We start from the raw sequence: 21,771 nt of genomic DNA, 5'->3' as shown, positions 1-21,771 counted from the left end.
TGTTGTGAAAAGGAATGGCAACATTACAAAGTGGTAAATGCTTTACTGTCAACTTTTTTTAAAATGTGTTGCAGGTCTGAATGACAGGAAAGGATGCATATTTACAAATGACATGAAGTTGACCAGACAAAACATGAAATATTTTGTGTTCATATTGTCTGCAATGAAATACAAGTCAAAGTAAATTTAGAAATCACTTCTTCTTCTTTTTTATTTGCGTTTTCCATACTGTCCCAACTTTTTCTGATTTGGGGTTGTAGTACAGTGAACTCATTGTCATGTTCAAGAAACCAATTTGAAATGATTCGAGCTTTGTGATATGGTGCTAGGGTGGTGCCATATCATACCATTCACGATAATACCGGTATACATTTTTACATTATTATTGCATTATCAATGATATAGCGACGCGATGACGTATAGCGCATTTACGTTCCCTAGCGCGCACAACAACAACACCTGTCAGAGTATACAAGAGCAGCATGTCAGCATCCGATAAGGACTTGGTACCTAAAAAGGGAGCTACTTGGTTACAAGAGGTCGACTTTTACATGCGCCAGATTATTGTGACGCATTGCCACATACAGAGACAAGCGAAAAGTTTTAATTTGCATGGTGGTAACTCAAAGTTTTTTTTACCACTTCGTTATTTTGGCTTGGAATTTAGTTTGTTGGAAATATAAACTGAATTTAGAAATGCTTTTGAAATGAAAAACTTTGCGTTTAATAAACAAAATATATTTTTGAAATGAAGGCAGCGTTTGGAGTGGAATGCAAAATAATCCGTTCCCTGAGTCCACGGCCTTTGCTGTAATTGTGAGTGTACACAAATAAAAGTAGACAGTTTACTGTTTATAATTATGTCTTGCACTTATCTGAATGGCTAAAAATAACAGAGTATTGTGAGTTGTTTTTCGCTGGAATAAGGATAAAATCCATCAAACGGCGCTGACGACTTTGTCGGACAGAGGGTTAAAGAAAACCTAGCCTATTTAGTGTGAGTAATGCATAATCCGATGCGCATATGTCTGGGATTTGGCACTTCATTGAATTGTGTTTTCTAGAAAGTCTTTCTTTAAAATTAATTTTGTTTTGTATAAATTGTATTTTAATTTTGATCAATGTTTAACCAGCTATTTGGCTGTATATTTAATAAATAAGCAGCAAACCAAGATCGTCGGGAATGGATTGACGTGTGTAACTTGCCTGTTTCCTCAGTCTTTGAGCAAGGCTGAAACTAAAGCGTCTTTCTGCTTTAATACATTTCTTGATATTAGGGTAACCCTAGATGTGTTGTGAATGATACGTTTCGCTTATTGAATGTTTATAGAATAATTTGTGAATGTGATGCATGTGTACATCAAAGTGAAAATTAAGTGCATTTCCAACTCTGAACTCAGTCCCCAAGTAAATTTGGTTATTAATTAATTAAATTTGGTTATTTTGGTTATTGGTTATAAGCACATAGCAAAACAAAGCGGTGTCCCCACAACTTTTCAAAGCAAAGTTACGCCACTGCAATGATCGCAATATTATGTTTTGTGTCAAAATTATCGCACTGTTTATACCCATTTTGCGTGGCAGAATTGTGCGCAATCTTGAGTAAGAATAGCTGCGTTATGTTTGTCAAAATAATTGCAATATTAGCCAATGCATTGTAAGAATAACCGACATGTTATACATTGTCTCAAAATCAAAACGAATACTTCATTTCAGTTGTTATGCATGTTTTACAGAGTTTAATAATGGCTGGCATTTGGATGTTATGAAGATTAAGTAGTCTTTGTCTTTCAGCATTATTTTTTGCCATTGCGCACTGTAGGATGAGATGTATATACAAATTCATTGTATAGTTGTTTCTTTGTTATTGTATTTATTACTGCTTATTTTTGTTGTTTTATTATTAATCACTGTTATTAACATTGATATTTTGTAATAAAAAATAGTTAAAACTGACTAAACATTAACTGAGTAAACATTTACGCACGCCTGTTAATCTCTCTGTCTCTCTCTCTCTGTCTCTCTCTCTCTCTCTCTCTCTCTCTCTCTCTCTCTCTCTCGCTCTCGCTCGCTCTCAGATAATAATCTTTCAGGTAATAATGCTAACCTTATGGTATGTACATTTTCATGATGTTTTCGTTATTAAAAACAATTTCTAAAATGTTATTAGAATAAATTGTTTTCTGAAATGTTCCAATATACAGTAATAGAGATCAATGTAATATATGTCGGTAAATTTAACAGCAATATCAAGGTGAACAAATATGCGCTGGTCACATCACATGCATGGCCTATATTTATTATGAACCATCCGTAACGTCCGTAACGCATCATTAAGGTTGTTTAGAGCAAAAAAAGTTAAATTAATTGTAAATCATAATTAGCCTTGACATATTTTGTCTTTGCTCAGAAAATTTCAAATTATTTGTATTAATAATTATTATAGAATATAAACTTAATCTGTAAATCGTTACGGACGTGACACAGCACTGAAGCATCGTGACTTCATAAATATAAATATAGCCCTTATAAATTTAAAAGGCAGTGTTGTTATAACAAAGTAAGAGTATTAATATCTCACTCCCCCATCTTTCTGCAAAATGCTTCCTGTTAACTTTAAGTGTAAAAAAGGAGTCTTTGATTCATCTTTTGAAAGCATGAAATATCTTTGGTTGAAAATGTAATTTTAGTATCTGTGCACACCTCATTTGTGGTGAATAAACAAAGCACTTTCCTTAAAATTTCCATGAAAGCACACCAATAAAATAAAATACAGACCTAAATGGATAACTTGTAACAGGTTTTGATATTTTGGTAAAAACTTTGGCAAGGTTGACATTTGCATGGAATTGCTCTTGAGGACGTTAGGTGCACCGGTGCGACCTAGGAAAGATGTTAGTTGCACCCTTACTGTGCGTTCACACCGCCGCCGGCGAGAGCGTCAAAGTGGCCGGAAGTCATTCATTGTCAATGGGAGCCCGGCGGCGAGCTCAGGCGAGCTCCGGCGAGAGCGGCGCGGCGCGTCTTGGACGATTTGGGCGTCGAGGAGAGTTGGGGTGCATTCCATTCGACAGGGTCCCTACGCACTGTTCACTGCTCCCTACTCCCTGAGCACGGTATATCAGCTGCAGTGGACTTCGCTGACAATAATCGCTCATTTGGAACTCCCTGCAACGTCATCAAAGAAAGGCAACGACGGGTGCAGATTACGATAAAACATAAATTAATATTGTAATTTACTTTACTTTCGAAAACCATATAAGCATATACAGTTACAAAACACACAGTATAGGCTATCTAAAACATATAATCAAAACATTGTCCATTAGTTTTATTAGTTTACTTATAACCTGTATTGACTATGAACAGATTTGAAGCTGCACCTGTCATTCAACATGAAAATACTTTGATTTGGTTAACTATAGGCTATTCTTAATGGTCTTTAGCGGTCTCATCTCGTGCGCTTTCTTTCCCAAGTGCAGCTGCAGTAAACATTCCTGAGGTAAATAAAGTCAAATAAAAAACATGACAGCCCTCAGGTGCTTCTCAACACTTTTAATTTGTTTACATATTCATCAAATATAATATACAAATGTAACAGTTATTGCCATAACCATTCATAAATACTCTAGTTTGTATAATAACTATGAATATTCAAATGCATATGTAAACTCCTTAATCGCAGAGCTGTTTAAAAACTCTTCCAACCAATGGCTCTGCACCATCATTAGTTCAGACAGGTGATGCACGCGACGCGCAAAGACATTTGGGTGATTTTCACTCTACTTCCTGTGAAGTGATGTATCGATGTTCCCTTCTTCCCTACGCCGTTCGCAGTACCCTTCGGACTGAACATGTTCGCTCCCTTTGGATTGGAATCTCACTTAAGATGGCAGAATACCCTCTGAAGTCCACTTCGCAGTCCACTTACGGTCGAATGGAACGCACCCTTGAAGTCAGGTCAACTTTATGGTAATAAGCTATGACGCGGTTCGGCGGCAGCCAGCGGCAACCAATGGGAATGTAGTAGTGCTCCGCTTGAGATGATTCTAAAGAACGCAGCGCTGTAAACTTCGGTTCCTACCACATTAGTTCCTAAGCAAAATAGAGGAGGTTGATCACTGCTGGTGCGGCGGGTTTGATAAGAAGACGTGCAACATTATTTATCCACCACACAAATGGCTTTTATTTGGTTTATTTCGTTAGCAAACATGTAACTATAATTGTTAAGTTCTTTCCATCGATCTGCTTTTTTTAAACTTTCACATTTAAATGATTTCATGAGGTTATATTATACGGTTATACCCTACTTGTGGTCAGTCAGCACAAATGCCGGTCAACATGAGTGTTTGCTTTGCAGCCCCTTTAAATGCTGTTTCAAAAAAGACCAAGCATTCGATCTACGTCAGAGCGGCAGCGCGTCCACGAATCTTTCTACAGCGTCGATGGCAGGGCGGCCAGAGCGAAGTTTGACGCTCTCGCCGGCGGCGGTGTGAACGCACAGTTACAAATTTTGGTCACACTCTAGAGCCCTGTACATTTTTTTTTTATAATGGATGGATACACTTTTTTGGGCTTCAAATTTTGGGCAGCCATTCACTGCCATTATAATGCTTGGATTAGCCAGGACATTTTTTAATATAACTCCCATTGTGTTCGATGGCTTGAGGGTGAGTAAATCAAGGGATAATTTTCATTTTGGGGTGAACTATCCCTTTAATGCTGTGTAATTTGTATATCAGCCCTTGTGTAGGCCCCAACTAGGGTAAGTTGTAACTTAAACTGGTGCAACCGGCCCTTGGTTACTTGTTTGCACTGTCATTACCAACTGAAAGCAGGATTTACTTTGTGAGCTCTTCCTAGGAAGTCCTCAACTTTTCAAGTGTCAACAAACTTAATATAAATAGAGAGAGGAAAATCAATGGATTCCTCAAAAACGGACAAAAAATATTTAGAACTGATTTGGGATGCTGGATGTGTAGACAGTAGATAGCAACACAGCTCAACAGAGCTTTAATAAGAATTAGAGAGCTGTCAGCATTGAAATGGAACATATGAAGATTTTCATCTCCTTGTTTTCAATCTGTTTATATCTATATGCATCAGTAGTAATCTGTATAAACAAGCATTTATATTCATGTTTATATTTCAACTCATATTTCAGGCAGCATCTCTGTATATATGTGAACCCATGTGTTTGTGTAAATAGATCATATCAGGATGCCCAGATTCTCCACACAGACTTATAAGGCTCTCTGTCCGTAATAATAGGGGCCAATCTTGCCGCAATTCAATCTGAGATGGCAACATAAAAACAGGCGATTGTACTTCTCAACACCACAACGGAGCTTATGATGGCACATCAATAATTCACATCTCCGTCTGTGTTAGACTACAAAGAGCAGAGCAGCTTCTAGGGCCGCTCTGAGTCTGCGGCCAAGTCATGTCACATACTGCACACCTGCCATATCAGGGGTCCCCTAAAAACTGATGCTGTATATATACTTATATTAAACAGAACTAGTTTGTACTAGAGTATTTAATGATATGCAATTCTATTCTATTACTAGATTGGGTACTAGATGCGTTCAGACTTATTTACACTGTTAAAGAGTTGGATTCTCATGCTAAACATGGCCAAAATTTCAAACAACGAGTTGGAGTATTCGACGAGTATTTCTGTGCCAAATACACTCCTTCAGGATTCAAACAAGTTTCAGAAAGTCGTTTTCGAGTATGGCCCTGTGACAACATAAAGGGCGGAATTGCTTGTGTGGGCAATGTCACTAAAGAAGTGTGTTTTGGTTGTGAGGGTGAAATATCACCTTGTTTAGCTTCCCAAATAACCCAGCGTTAAAGGGATAGTTCAACCAAAAATGTTATTTTTATCTGCTTACCCCCAGGGCATCCAAGATATAGGTGACTTTGTTTCATGTTTATGGATTTGTTGCTTCAGTAGAAAACAAATTAAAATTTTTAACTCCAACCATTGCAGTCTTTCAGTCGTATAATGCACGTGAATGGTAATAAAATCTATGAGAGTAAAAAAAACATGCACAGACAAATCCCAAATTAAACCCAACGCACGATCACTTCCGGTGAGTGAGGTCTGTACACGATCAGGCGTAGTTTACGCAAGCCAGATCGTGTACAGACCTCACTCACCAGAAGTTAGAGCGAGCTCAAGGCTGTTGGACATAGTGATATTAGAGGTAAGAAATTATTTAAATACTGTTCGGTTTCTTGCACAAAACAATCGTTTCGTGTCTTAAGACATCAATGTGTCGTCACGAGCCGCAGTGTTTAATATGGATTTGTCTGTGCATGGTTTTTTTTACTCTCGATGGGCCTCATTCATGAAACACGAGCAGAACGAATTTGTGTGTAAATCGTTCGTAAAGCCACTCTGACATAAATTTTCGGATTCACGAAAATGTTCGTATTTTCAAAATGTTAGTTGGTACGAAAGAAATTTACACCTGCTCCCTACCACGTGTAAACGGTGCGTAAAACATTTGAACATTCTATGTTCTAATTTAGGCAAACTGACGACATTGCATTTTGATGCACTATGTACCATAATAATATTTAAAGAGTTGATTTGCCCCGTCATTGTTTTTTTTTTTTTGTTTTTTTTTACTGTTTAACATTGGGTAATAGGAAGCGCTCTTCACTGTCACTTTTTAACCAGCCGTCCAATCACAGTGGAGGAGGGGTGGGACAAAAACTACACCGACCAATCATCCCACTTGTACACCGACTGAACAACAATCATGAATACTGCTTTTTACTGCATTTTTTATATTCAGTAATATTCTTCAAAATTAGATACTAGTAAAAATAGTAAATGGACTGCATCTATATAGCGCTTTCAATAGACCTATGGCCATCCAAAGCGCTTTACATCATGCCTCACATTCTCCCATTCATACACCAACGGCGGTGTCAGCCATGCAAGGCGCCATCCAGCTCGTCGGGAGCAGCTGGGGTTAGATCTCTTGCTCATGGACACCTCGACACTTGGTCAGGTGTAACCGGGGATTGAACCACCAACATTCCGGTTTGTAGACAACCTACATGAACCACTGAGCCATCGCCGCCGGTAGTAACACATTACTGTGGTGTCACCGCTTGTCCTGTGGGTGGCACTATTAGATAAAAGGAACATGAGTGTACGAGGAGAGGAGTGAGTCGGAATAAAAAGTATGTTCATGAGTTAGTTCGTTGTTGCTTGCATCTTTTCTAAGACATAACATATTGGCGACGAGGATGCCGTGGAATTTAAGTCAACCTATGCCATTTCTACAAAATGTGGGTGAGCCGCTGATGCCATTTAAGGCATGGATTCGTGTTTTCGAGAATTATGTCTTGGCCATGGACGAAGAGCTATCGGAAGGCCGAAAACGCGCTCTACTGATTCACTGCCTGGGGGCAGAAGGCCAGAGACTATTTTACACGCTCACGGTTGCAGATGATAAGTACGACACGGCATTGCAAGCTATTTGCACATTCTTCGAGCCAAAAGTGAATGTGGTAGCTGAACGGTACAGATTTCGCCAGCGAGGACAACGGCATGGTGAAACTACGGATCAATATATTGCGCCGCTAAAGGAGCTTGCGGCTACATGCGAATTCGGAGCCATGGAGGAGGAAATGATCCGGGACCAACTTGTTGAAAAAACTAATTCAAATCGCATACGGGAACGTTTACTCCTAGAAGTGGATCTTACTTTGAGAAAAGCTGTCACAATTGCCAGCCAAATAGAAACAGCAGTGGCAGAGGTAAACGTGATGAGCAAACCAGCGGATGTACAAGTTATTCAACAGTCACGGTTTCAGCAAAACAGACCTGGCCGCGAAATGGGGAAAAACGCACAGACATTACAAGGAGCGACGGCGATGCACTCATACCAAGGTAAAACATGCTACAGATGTGGTTCAAAACAGCATACTGCCAACTTGCACCGCCAAAGATGCTATCTGTAATGCATGCAAGAAAAGAGGGCATTTCGCTAAAGTGTGCCGTGGACACAAAATCGTAAGTGAGATCTCAATTCCTGATGTGACTGTGCTAACGGTAGAAAGCCCTTATCGCGACTCAAGCAAAATAATGTGTACTGTTCAAATTAGCGCATGTGGAGCAACACAGAACGTGGAGTTAATGCTGGATACGGGCTCAGCAGTATCAATTATTCCAATGTCAGTGTGTAATCAGTATTTTCCTGATGCTACCCTTGTGAAAGCGACGCAGATAACACACCACTACGACTGGTGCCATGACCCAGATGGTAGTGAGGTTTAGGGAGGTGAGTGTAACGGAGGCCAGCTGGTAGCCACTGTGCGAGTAAACCTCACTCCTCTGATCTCAAGAGACACTCTAGCGACTGACGCTAGAGGTTGCAGCATTTAGCCTCCCTGTTAGAATGTCCAACTCTCATGCCGGCAGACCCAAGTTCGAGTCGGTTCAAACCGTGTGAGTGTGCACTTGTGACTCTTTAGCTCTGCCCATTGCACTCCTCCACGAGTTTGGCTGTTCTCGGAAAGAAACGGTACAGCGTCTGTCTTTTATAAATATGATCAGACTAAAGACTCTTCAGAGATATGAAGGATGCAATACTACTCTATAGGTACTAGGGGTGTAACGGATCGCAGTTGATCCGTGATCCGTACGGATCACGACCCACGGTTCGGCACGCACGTGACCCGCAGATTTATTGTGCATTTTTTTTAAACTTGTGGATTAATCTGAACTGTTTAGCAATCGCAGACTAAAAGACAGTTTTTCTGCCGATATTGCTTTTTAAGTGATCTCGTTCCTTAAAACTCCATGCTGAGTTTCAGAGAAACACATGTTCACGTGAACAGGGCATGTTAATCAGTCAACAGTGGCTAGCGGAGGAGTAGAAGAACTTGAAAAGCCTCCCGCATCATTCAAATCGCATATATGGGAGCATTTGGGCTTCCCCGTAAAATATGATGACGGAAGAAGGGTGTGGACAAAACTGTGACAGTATGTATAGGCACTGTGGCACGAGAAAGCCGTATGAAAGTGGCGCATACATCGAGCATGGCACCTGTGACGCCCGTTTCACACACTCCGTTTGCAGTGAGTATTTTTTCCGTACCCTTGTTAACGGATACAGCTTTCACACTGCAGCTTCGGTCCGTCAGTGCGCTCCAGGAGCGCGTATACAGCAGCTGTGCTGCGATCGTTTCCGCACAGTCTATTTTTTGATGTGCTGGCGCTGAATTAAAGTGACAGCGCATCCGCATTAAAACAAACATGTATCGATGCGAAAATCTAGTAATTGTGTATAGGCACTGTGTAGAGACTCTTTGTGTAGAGACTCTTTCACCTAGATATTATCATATAGAGACTGTGTCTGTTCCCCGAATTAGTAAATACAAAAAAACATCAAAACCATTCAACAGTAAATATTTAATTGACGTCCAACAAAAAAACAAAAGATATAATACAGATGAACAATTGATAAAGCTTGGGTTGCTGAATATTAGATCCCTTTCCCCAAAAGCGCTTATTGTTAATGATATTATTACAGATAATAATCTAGATGTGCTCTGTTTGACAGAAACCTGGCTAAAACCTGACGACTACATTACCTTAAATGAGTCCACCCCCCAAGATTATTGTTATAAACATGAGCCGCGTGTGAAAGGTAAAGGGGGAGGGGTTGCTGTAATTTATAATAATATCTTCAGTATTACTCAGAAGTCTAGTTTCAAATATAATTCCTTCGAAGTTTTGGTGCTTTATGTAACGCTATGTAGTGTACATGATAAAACCCGTTCAACATTTGTGTTAGCTACTGTATACAGGCCACCAGGGCATAATACAGACTTTATCAAAGAATTTGCTGATTTTCTATCAGAGTTAGTACTGGCCGTAGATAAAGTACTAATTGTTGGTGATTTTAATATCCATGTAGACAACGGAAAAGACGTATTGGGATTAGCATTTAAAGACACACTAAACTCTATTGGAGTTAGGCAACACGTGTCAGGAGCCACTCATCGCCATAATCATACTTTAGACCTAATATTGTCACATGGAATAAATGTTGATACCGTTGAAATTCTGCAGCAGAGCGATGACATCTCAGATCATTACTTAGTATCATGTATACTTAATTTAGCTAAGGTTGCAAAGCCGCCCCCTCGCTTTAAAAATGGCAGGACAATCACTGCCGCTACTAAAGATTGCTTTTTAAATAATCTCCCTCATCAGTATCATCTGCTCAGCATCCCAGATAGTATAGAAGAACTCGATGTTGCAACAGAAACTATCGACTCTCTCTTTTCCAGTACTTTAGACACAGTTGCTCCTCTGCGCTTAAAGAAGATTAAAGAAAATAGTCCAATGCCGTGGTACAACGAGCACACCCGGGCCCTTAAAACAGCAGCCAGAAAAATGGAGCGCAGCTGGAAGAAAACAAAATTAGAGGTATTTCGTAATTCGTGGAAAGAGCACATGATCACATACAGAAAGGCCGTAAAAACTGCTAGATCTGCTTATTTCTCAACTCTCTTGGAAGAAAACAAACACAACCCAAGGTATTTATTCGATACAGTGGCTAAATTAACCAAAAATAAAGCTTCAACTTCTGATGATTGTAAACAGCACAGCAGTAATGACTTTATGAACTTCTTCACATGTAAGATTGATAATATTAGGAACAATTTTTTAACCATGCAGCCGTCTACTACAGCATCACATCAGACAGAGCATTGTAGTGTCACTGAGGAAAAATTACACTCATTCACTGCTATAGGAGAAGAAGAATTGGCTAAACTCGTTAAATCATCAAAATCGACAACATGTATGCTCGACCCTATACCGACTAGGCTATTAAAAGAGATGCTACCAGAGGTCATAGATCCTCTTCTTAATATCATTAATTCATCTTTGTCATTAGGATATGTACCGAAAACTTTTAAGTTGGCTATTATTAAACCACTTATTAAAAAAACGCAACTTGATCCTACAGATTTAGTCAATTATAGACCAATCTCAAATCTACCCTTTCTGTCATAAATACTTGAAAAGGCAGTGTCTTCACAATTATGTTCCTTTTTAGAAAGAAATAGTATCTGTGAGGATTTCCAGTCAGGATTTAGACCGTATCATAGCACTGAGACTGCTCTCATCAGAGTTACAAATGATTTACTCTTATCATCTGATCGTGGCTATATCTCTATATTAGTGTTACTCGATCTTAGCGCTGCATTTGATACTATCGACCACAACATTCTTTTGAATAGACTCGAAAATTATGTAGGTATTAGTGGAATTGCATTATCATGGTTTAAATCATACCTATGCGACTGTTATCAGTTTGTTGTAAATGAAGATATGTCACACCGATCGCAAGTTCAGTATGGAGTACCACAAGGCTCAGTGCTAGGACCGCTACTCTTCACCCTGTACATGCTACCACTGGGAGATATCATTAGGAAGCATGGCGTTAGTTTTCATTGTTATGCTGACGATACTCAGCTCTATATTTCTTCACGCCCTGAAGAAACTTACCAATTCACAAGATTAACGGAATGTATAGCTGATATAAAACATTGGATGACCGGTAATTTCCTGCAACTCAATTCAGAAAAAACAGAATTTTTAATTATTGGACAAAAAAGCTCCACAGGTAGTAGCCTAGAATACTGTCTAACACTTGATGGCTGTTCTGTCAAGTCCTCGTCGTCAGTGAGGAACCTGGGTGTGCTCTTTGATACCGATCTTTCGTTTGAAAGCCACGTCTCTAGCATCTGTAAAACTGCTTTCTACCATCTTAAAAATATATCTAAATTACGGCACATGCTCTCAATGCAAAATGCTGAACAGTTAGTTCATGCGTTCATGACCTCAAGGCTAGATTATTGTAATGCTCTACTGGGTGGTTGCCCTGCTCGCTTAATAAATAAACTCCAGCTGGTCCAAAACGCAGCAGCTCGAGTTCTTACTAGAACCAGGAAGTATGACCATATTAGCCCAGTTCTGTCAACACTGCACTGGCTGCCTATTAAACATCGCATACATTTTAAAATCTTACTTATTACTTACAAAGCACTAAATGGTTTAGCTCCCCAATACTTGAGCGAGCTCTTAACATATTATACTCCATCACGTCTACTGCGGTCTCTAAACTCTGGCCAGTTGATAATACCGAGAATATCCAAATCAACTGCAGGCGGTCGATCCTTTTCCTATTTAGCTCCAAAACTCTGGAACAGTCTTCCTAACATTGTTCGGGAAGCAGACACACTCTGTCAGTTTAAATCTAGACTAAAAACACATCTCTTTACTGTGGCATACACATAAAACACTTTTTCAATGAAATGATTGTTAGGCTGCATTAACTAGGTCAGCCGGAACCGGGAACACTTCCCATAACACCTGATGTACTCGTTACATCATCAGAAGAATGGCATCTACGCTAATGATAGTCTCTGTTTTATCCCGAGGTTTACTGCAGTCAGCCGGATCCGGGCCGTATCCAGATCAGATGGTGGACCTGCGCCCAGAGAAGACCAACACAGGACCCTGAAGTGTCTACAGAGACCATGATTAGACTCCCCCTGCAACTGCCTCATCGACACGGCATCTCAATAAACCCGTCTCCGGCGTGTTGACTCAGATTGTTCGAATATTACAATTAAATAATACTTAAATCGATATGTCATCCTCAATAAACCCGTCTCCGGCGTGTTGCCTCCGATCATTCGAATATTGCACTTTAATAATTATTTAATCAACATCATCCTCAATAAACCCGTCTCCAGCATGTTGCCCCCGGTCCCTCGAATATTTCAATCTATTATGACCTCTGAGCTGTAAAGCTGCCAGAATAATAATAATAATCATACGCTGTTTGTTAATTGGCCAGAGGAGAACTGGCACCCCGACTGAGCCTGGTTTCTCCCAAGGTTTATTTTTCTCCATTAGGTCACCTAATGGGGTTTTGGTTTCCTTGCCACTGTTGCCTCTGGCTTGGCGTGCTCAGTTGGGGACACTAAATTTTTCAAATAAACATCGAAATAAATCTAAATAATAAACTAAATTAACCATTTAAACTAAATTACTGATCGAATTATTGATCTAAAGCCCACACTGAGATGGGCTGATGACATCAGCGTTTTTTCCGGAGTGGCTATGAGGCTGAATAAAATTATGCTGCATTATTTTCCTGTTTAACACTGTAAAGCTGCTTTGAAACAATCTACTTTGTGAAAAGCGCTATATAAATAAAGTTGACTTGACTTGACTTGACTAATTCCACCACTGATGCATATAATGTAACGTCTACTCGGTTTTAAAGTCAACAGGAAAGGAAAACGGCCTTTAAGTAAACAAGGAGAAATAATGGAGAGCACCTGTCCTTTCTTGGACGTGGAAAAACAAAGTTCTTTATGAACTGCAGGATTTCTTGTAAAAAGATTTAAAAACGGAAGAAGTTTTATTTTAAATTGTTTGTTATTTTAACATAATCTATTGTCTGTTTTGCAATTTGCATGAGCAACGTAATATCTAAAGTAGGTATTAGGCTATATAAATACAAAGTAATGAATTCAATAAAACGTTGTTTAAGTGTAGTGTGTTTAAACATTATATCTATAAAATTGTGTATAGGCCTACAAAGAGAATTGCAATGCTGACAAGTGTGAGAGGTCTACTCTCTCCCTGAGAATGTTGACATCCTAATCTTTTTTTTTTTTTTAAAAGCTCCGGCCCATTTTCACGTCTCAGGTTGTTTTTAGTCAAATTTGATTTATTCAGATGGTCATTTATTTATTTTATTTTTGTTAACACCAAAAGTTCCTTGTTAACCTATAAACCATATAGGTTATGTTAACACCAAAAGTTTTCATGTAATAAATGGAAAGCAAATAAAAATAGTCTCCTCCCCCTTTTATTCTGATCCGAAAAATGATCCGATCCGTGACTCATGATCCGTAGTCGATCCGAACCGTGAGTTTTGTGATCCGTTGCACCACTAATAGGTACTCAAGATTAACATGAGATTGGCAGAAACTGTGAGTGTTATGTACCCTAACAACATACACTTACTATAGGGTTAGGTTTATGGGGGTTTGTTGCTTGTAAATATACATAATTTACTGTTATTACTACACTAAGTACGTGTAACATGTTACAAAGACACTAAAATAAAGTGTTATTATTTATATATATATATATATATATATATATATATATATATATATATATATATATATATATATATATATATATATATATATATATTACTTAGTATACTGTTTATTGATATTTTCTAATTCTATACAATTCATTGTTTCGACTGAACTTGAGACATTTAGACAGGGCAGCCAGGATATGACAGGTGATGCTCAATCAAATGACAATCAAATTCAGACTAAAAGGTTTAGGACTGAATTGAACTAAAGTGGTGTAAAATATCATAAAAAGGTTTAAATGTTATAATGGCTACTGTATATTTCAGTCCTAATGGTGTGACTGTCATTGTCTAATTCTATGGCAACTGGTGACTGTTTTATGATGGTTGTTAGTGTTTCTATGAAAGTATCACTAAAATTTTGCTCGGATCAATATATTTTTGACTTCCATAGTTTAAATGTAAATCTAAAAAGATCTCATATAGTCAGCTCAGTTAAGTTAAAGTATTTCATTTTATTCAGTTATCTTTAATACATTTTATTTAATTGCATTGTTATCACATAATTTAGAAATGTAAAGTTACCTGACAAAACGTTTTACAGTTTACTCCAATGTGTGGGAACATTTACATTTGCAAATACTGCCCTAACCTCAACAGATTGAAAGATGCATGTCCTCGGACCGTTTGGCATCAGATTATCATATGTCTGCATTAATGATGGCTGCATGGCTCTTTGCAGCTGCAGAAATATTTATCACAGGCAGCCAACCTCTTCCACCGTCTCTATGCAACCAGGGTTATCTGAGCATTCATCTGAGGCCTTTGCTGCAGAAATTATGCAGGTGGCATCAGAGAAAGAGGAAAGCAATACACACACCTGCTGCTGGCGCATGACACGAATGATGTGAAGAGAACATTCAAGGGAAGATGTTCTCATTTTGGTGAGTGGGGGGTTTATTTTGAAAAAGGTTGTTTACCCAAGGTAATAAAACATCTCACTATGACAATAATAAACTGACGTCTAAAAGGGAATTTTACATGAATTTTAGAGCGTAATCTGTTGAGATAGACAGCATCTCGCGCAACGAACAACAGCCATTTGGCAGACCAGTTAACAGTCATAACAATGAGATTTTTGGCGATGTTCTTACGATGCAACTTAATCATTGATACAGAAAAAAAAGAAAAAAAACTTGTCAGTGTCGTCCCACACTGATCGCAATGGAAAGCTGGAGCAGCGCACGGTTGCTATAGTTACCTTAGGTTAGCAAGTTGTTTGCTAGCATCAATTTGAAGACAGGTCATACACCCTCTGGTCAACTTGTAACCTAACTTTTGTACTGAAACGTTTACAAACACTGACTTCACCCTACTACAACCAACAACAACAAAACACATCTTAAACTGTTTCTGTGTTTTGGAAAATGGAAAATCACTGAAATTCATTTGGACTAGCAACAAACCAACTACCAGTTGGTCCTATTTGCTGTTTTTTTAGAATATGGTGGCAGTTGGCCAGGCTGGCCAATTCTTTAACCGTGTTCCAAATCACAGCGACTGGTTTTGGGGGTAACGTTACCCTCCATAAGTCGCACCCTGAAAACAAAAAACTAGAAAAAGACATTACCCAGTCCTCGAAGTGTTTGCTGCCGTTATGCAGCAATTCCTCGAACTGAATGGTGCAGTTGGCTACAAAGTCGTCGTAGCCAATCGGCGCGTCATGAAACACCGACAGCTCGATCTTCCGGCCGTCGTGCACCTCCGTCACAAACTCATCGAACCAGACGGGACTGTTGGTCCTCTGTTTGGTCGAGGTCTGACCCACGCGAAAATCATCTACGTTGAGGGCAATGTACGTGTCCAGCAGGAAGGTTTGCGTCTTGGGGCCGACGGCATGTCTCAGAGACCAGGCTGTGGGCTTCAGGTCCAAAGCCTCGCAGATCTTAATCTTCAGCAGACCGTTAAAAACCACCATGGCCACTTTCGAGAGATTTAGTAACAATATTCCACTTCAGCGCCTGGTTAATTATTCAACCAGTGTTTGTCACGGTCCACTGGTTTGTTGTCGGGATTGTTTCTCCTTAAGAAACAACGCTAAATGCCCTTCGTCGTCCTCGTGGATCTGCATGCAAAGTGTAGAAGGTCCAGACAGAAAGGGAATCTATTGCTATGACCTACGGACAACCTGCATGTGATCTTGAAGCTGTCCAAACACCCCTGTAGACAGTCAGCAATGCAAGTTGGAGCGAAAAGGGACAGCTACAGTGTATCAGCACCGATACGACCAGCATTCCACACCTCAAAATATGCCAGAAATATATGCTGGATCTCCTCAGGGTGAGCCTGTTCCCTCGTCTGGCTGAAGCGCTGCTGGATGTGTCTCCTCCGCGCATTGGGAGGAAAGTTATCCCCGCAAAGCGTCTTTTGATTCCCCACAGACTAGGAGAACGCTAGCGAGTGTTTTCAAGGGCTCCGTAGTCACTTGCTTCTCCCAGGATCCTTGTTTGACCGTCGGTACTCAGTTTCCTGCAGACCTGCCTCTTTTTCTCCTGACTGTGTGTGTCTGAAGGCTGGTCCAGGAAATGCGCAAAACACGTCAGTTAGTGCGCGGAGAGGGCTGAGTGAGTGCGGCACTGGAGCGGCCCTGCTGGCCCCGCTGCTCTCTGGTCAAGCATCATCCACGGGGCTGTAAAGATGAAGCGTGTATGTGAATACCAAATGTGAATAATGCACCCTGCTCAAGTCATGCAATGCAGACGGCCATACAAGACCGTATGAAGTCTGTGTCTCATTTTTAGACAGAACCGAATATTTCTTCAAGGCCTATTTATAGCTATCATTAATGATTTAATTTGAACAGACTGGTCTGCCCCCATTAATGATATAGCCATTTCTAGAATAATTTATTATTGGTCTTATGTGTGTTATCCTCATTTTGCATGGATGTTTACGATGCGTAGGCTACTGTGACAACTCCAGTGCTGCACAATATTTTCCAGCACTTTGATTTTACTGATGAACAAAATGTGAGTTGAAAATTGAAAGTCGAGTAAATGTATTATTGTAGCAGGTTAAATGGATGCAAACAAACATGTTGTAATGACATAATGATTAAAACATTAGCAAGAGAGAAAAAAATATTCATCTAAATGAAGACATGTTTTTGTATATCATGTACATAACAGTAAATGTAGCCTACAGTAGCCTACATTTTGTAATACTTGTTCTGAAGACAGACTGACAATTGAGGACAACTTTGAAGATGAAAATGTGAAAGCCTACATTGAGGTCCACCTTATCGTCATTAAGCAACGCGCCATCTCGTGGATGGAATTTCCATTACAGCAGAAGGCATAGATAGTGCTTTATGATAAAATATATGGATAAAGTATTATGAAGGAATTATAAGTAATGTGTACTGAGCACTGTTGTATCGTTCATTCAGAGTGTCGTCAATCAATGGCGCATATGAAAGCACATAGCCTACACATTTTGTTAACTGTGTTTTACAAATGCTTCCCTTTTGCTCTTTCTGTTAGTGCATAACATTTATGAAACCCATTTTTGCTCCGGGTGATTATAAAATGTGACTGAGGCGCTCTGTCTGTTGTCATTTCAACAGCTTTTATCATAACGATTAAGATTAAAGGGATGGTTCACTCAAATGAAAATTCTGTCATAATTTACTCGAACTCAAGTTGTTCCAAACAATGAATTTATTCTGCTCACAAAAGAAGATATTGTGAAGAATATATCAGGTTCATCAACTGTTATTTATTCAAAATATCTTCAGTTGTGTTCATCAGAAGAAAGACATTTATACAGGTTTGGAACAACTTGAGGGTGAGAAAATGATGGCAGTATTTTCATTTTCGGGTGAACTATCCCTTTAAATCATAATAAGCGAGTCTTGAAATCCAGTAGGTGGCAGTGTCCTTATACAAGTATTCTGACCGAACCTGCATCATGTTGCCTTTGCCTTTCAAACTGTAAGCATCTTTTGAGGAGATTGCTTGATTAATGCATTCATACAAGTTAATCATTTATGACCATAAATACATATCTCCATCTCAAATCTTCAAAATAAATCAAAAGCATAGGCCTAATGTAAAGGAAAGATTATATCTTTATGTAGGACAAAATCTATGAAATGACCTCTTAAGAAAACACCATTATTGCAGCATGCTTTATTAGAAATACTTTTATTCATCGACTTTATCTTATAGCATTGTGTTTGCATCCCTTTATTTTTGCTCATGATTGTGCCATGCACATGCAATTTGCTCAGTTATAGATTTACAGTGACCAAAAAGGCTGTCCTCAGTTTTTGCAGAAAAGCCGTCTCAAATAACAGTTATTGATTTGAATATTACACCATGAACAAAAGCATATCTGAACACTAATTGAACAAGAAATGCTTTTATCAATTTATTCCTATTAATGTAAGCACAACTCCATGTCTTATGATCAATGAAGTGCAAAATTCTGCTGGATAATCCTGGGATAATACTAAAATCACATCATCAGATAAATGATGAACAAATTATTTCGTAAAGTCTTTTTTTTTTAAATACTTAAATGGTAGGGAATGCCTAAACTTTCATTTTGAACTGTGTCCTTTTGTTTCAGACACAATAATTAGATGAGTGATGTCTGTTGGAGGATGAATGCTGATGTTGTTTCGACATCAGGACTTTTCCCTGGGGCTTATTCTCATCCTGCAATGACATTAGTCAAAGATGTTCTAGCTCACACTATGGCCTCACACGAGTCTAGCATGTGGTGTGACTCCAAATGATGACATCACCAGTAGGAAGAAAATGAATGCCCCTTTGAGACATTGATAGTGCAGGGTTTATGAGTGTGTAGGCTCTGTGTTGCAAGAATAGAAGTGGCCATTTAGGGCTCTTTGAGGGTCTTACAGCTTATTTCATTCCACCCCCAAAATGCCAGCGTCGATGTTCATATACTTAGTGCATTAGAAATCACTGTCTGCAAATGCCAGTAGACATCAGACCTCTGTGGACAATGCTTCTTTGTTTGGACATAAATAGACACATGAGAGGCCATTCTGAACAAACTTAAACCCCATGACAAGAATCATATGTAACATAGCACATTCAATTTTGTGCATCAGTTTGGATTTTATTATGTAAATAAAAAACAACAACAACAACCTCATAACATGCCCCATATGTGAATCAAAACACACGTATCTTGCAAAGCATATAGGCCTGTGTATTTTTTACTTTTAGTGTCTCTTTTTGCATTTTGCAAAAAAAAAACATTTTTGCAATCTAATTAGCCTTTTTAAACAGTGTCCAACAGTGGATATCATTTTGTCATTTTCCTAAAATATCATGTCGACCACAGTTTCCTTTCCACTCCTTTCCCATCTCAATTATATAATGTTATACAGCATATTGTGGTGGAAATTACATTAATTTTTAAAAAAAAATAAAATAGACAGTCCAAAACCAAAAGAAAAGGATTTTATTTAGACTTTTTGACTAAATTAATTTCACAAAATTACAGCTTAATTGAAAATGATGCACAATAAAAATGTTCAGACTCTATTAGAACATTATAGGCTACAATATTCTAAACAGGTAATGAAAAACGTATCTTATATATTGTCTTATATATGTTATATTTTATATATTTGTGTGTGTGTGTGTGTGTGTGTGTGTATAGGCATATATATATATATATATATATATATATATATATATATATATATATATATATATATATATATATTTATATATATATATATATATATATATATATAAAAACATATATACCGATCAGGCATAACATTATGACCACCTTGCTAATATTGTGTTGGTCCCCCTTTTGCTGCCCAAACAGCCCTGACCCGTCGAGGCATGGACTTTTCACTTTGGACTTTGGCATGGAATTTGGAGGCCAAGTCCACACCTCAAACTCGTTGTTGTGCTCCTTGTTTCGCTTTGTGGCAGGGTGCATTATCCTGCTGAAAGAGGCCACAGCCACCAGAAAATACCGTTTCCATGAAAGGGTACATGGTCTGCAACAATACTTAGGAAGGTGGCATGTGTCAAAGTAACATCCACATGGATGGCAGGATCCAAGGTTTCCCAGAAGAACATTGCCCAAAGCATCACACTGCCTCTGCCGGCTTGCCTTCTTCCCATAGTGCATCCTGGTGCCATGTGTTCCCCAGGTAAGCGACGCACATGCACCTGGCCTTCCACGTGATGTGAAAGAAAACGTGATTCATCAGACCAGGCCACCTTCTTCCATTGCTCCGTGGTCCAGTTCTGATGCTCAAATGCCCACTGTTTGCGCTTTCGGCTTATGGACAGGGGTCAGCATGAGCACCCTGACTGGTCTGCGGCTATGCAGCCCAATACGCAACAAACTGCGATGCAGTGTGTATTCTGACACCTTTCTATCAGAACTAGCATGAACTTCTTGAGCAATTTGAGCTACAGTAGCTCGTCTGTTTGATCGGACCACACAGGCCAGCCTTCGCCCCCCACGTGCATCAATGAGCCGTGGCCGCCCATGACCCAGTTGCCAGTTCACCACTGTTCCTTCCTTGGACCACTTTTGATATACTGACCACTGCAGACCAGGAACACCCCACAAGAGCTGCAGTTTTGGAAATGCTCTGACCCAGTCATCTAGCCATCACAATTTGGCCCTTGTCAAACTCGCTCAAATCCTTACGCTTGCCCATTTTTCCTGCTTCTAACACATCAGCTTTGAGGACAAAATTAATTGTTGCACTTAACTGCGAAGCACTTGTTGCCTAATACATCCCACCCACTAACAGGTCCCGTGATGAAGAGATAATCAGTGTTTTTCACTTCACCTGTCAGTGGTCATATTGTTATGCCTGATCAGTGTGTGTACATACATATATCACATTTAGAATTTATTAGGCAGTAATTGTTTTGTGATATTGTCTTTTTTGTCTTATTAATGCTCGAATAACAAACATACACAAATTGCCAAGGGAATACATAGAAACATAAACACTCACAATTAAAATGCATACAAGAAAAAACTAAATACAAATAATTCTAATCAAATAATAAGTTGCTAGGACACAGTTGTATTATTACAATAACATACAGACAATCACAAGGAAAGCTTTAAATACATAGATTTTCTTTAAATATTTATTCATTGTCTTTAAGGAATCATCTGGGTTTTTTATTCTTAATGTAATAAAGAGATGTAAGAAGTGAGTTTAATTCAATTTCAAAGTGGGTGTAGGATGGAATACCATTTGCCAATTCTTGCTTATGAATGAAGAATTTTCCATATAGAAGAAGAAAAAAAACAATATACTCCAGGGGTCTATTTTTATTATCATTATAATAATTGTATGATATTGTCAATGTTTCCTTTTAAGAATTAATGACGACATGAATCACTCTCCTATTGATAAGCAATACACACACGTTGTGCGGTAAAAGGCAACAGATGGCTACTTTGTCTGATTGACTATAATCATTAATCATTCATCCCTTGGCACTCATGCATTATCTCGGGTCTCCACGTTTTCAGGGTGGCAACCGAGGCAACGCTCTGTCGAACTGCAATC

General features: G+C 38.9%; 1 protein-coding gene across 1 annotated transcript in view; it reads right to left on the bottom strand.

The window, feature by feature from the left end:
* The window catches only part of prkceb (protein kinase C, epsilon b), a 156,535-nt gene extending 139,236 nt beyond the window's left edge, over nt 1–17,299 (bottom strand). Inside the window, exon 1 of the mRNA XM_079842791.1 lies at nt 15,802–17,299. Within this exon, the coding sequence (XP_079698917.1) occupies nt 15,802–16,149 (348 nt within the window). The 5' untranslated portion in view covers nt 16,150–17,299. The remainder of the gene's footprint in view (nt 1–15,801) is intronic.
* Nucleotides 17,300–21,771: the final 4,472 nt, after the last annotated feature.

Source organism: Gobio gobio, assembly GCF_949357685.1.
Source record: "Gobio gobio genome assembly, chromosome: 18".
Classification (NCBI taxonomy): Eukaryota; Metazoa; Chordata; class Actinopteri; order Cypriniformes; family Gobionidae; genus Gobio; species Gobio gobio.
The sequence above is the reverse complement of the archived record's forward strand: the minus strand, read 5'-3'. Positions and strand labels throughout refer to the sequence as shown.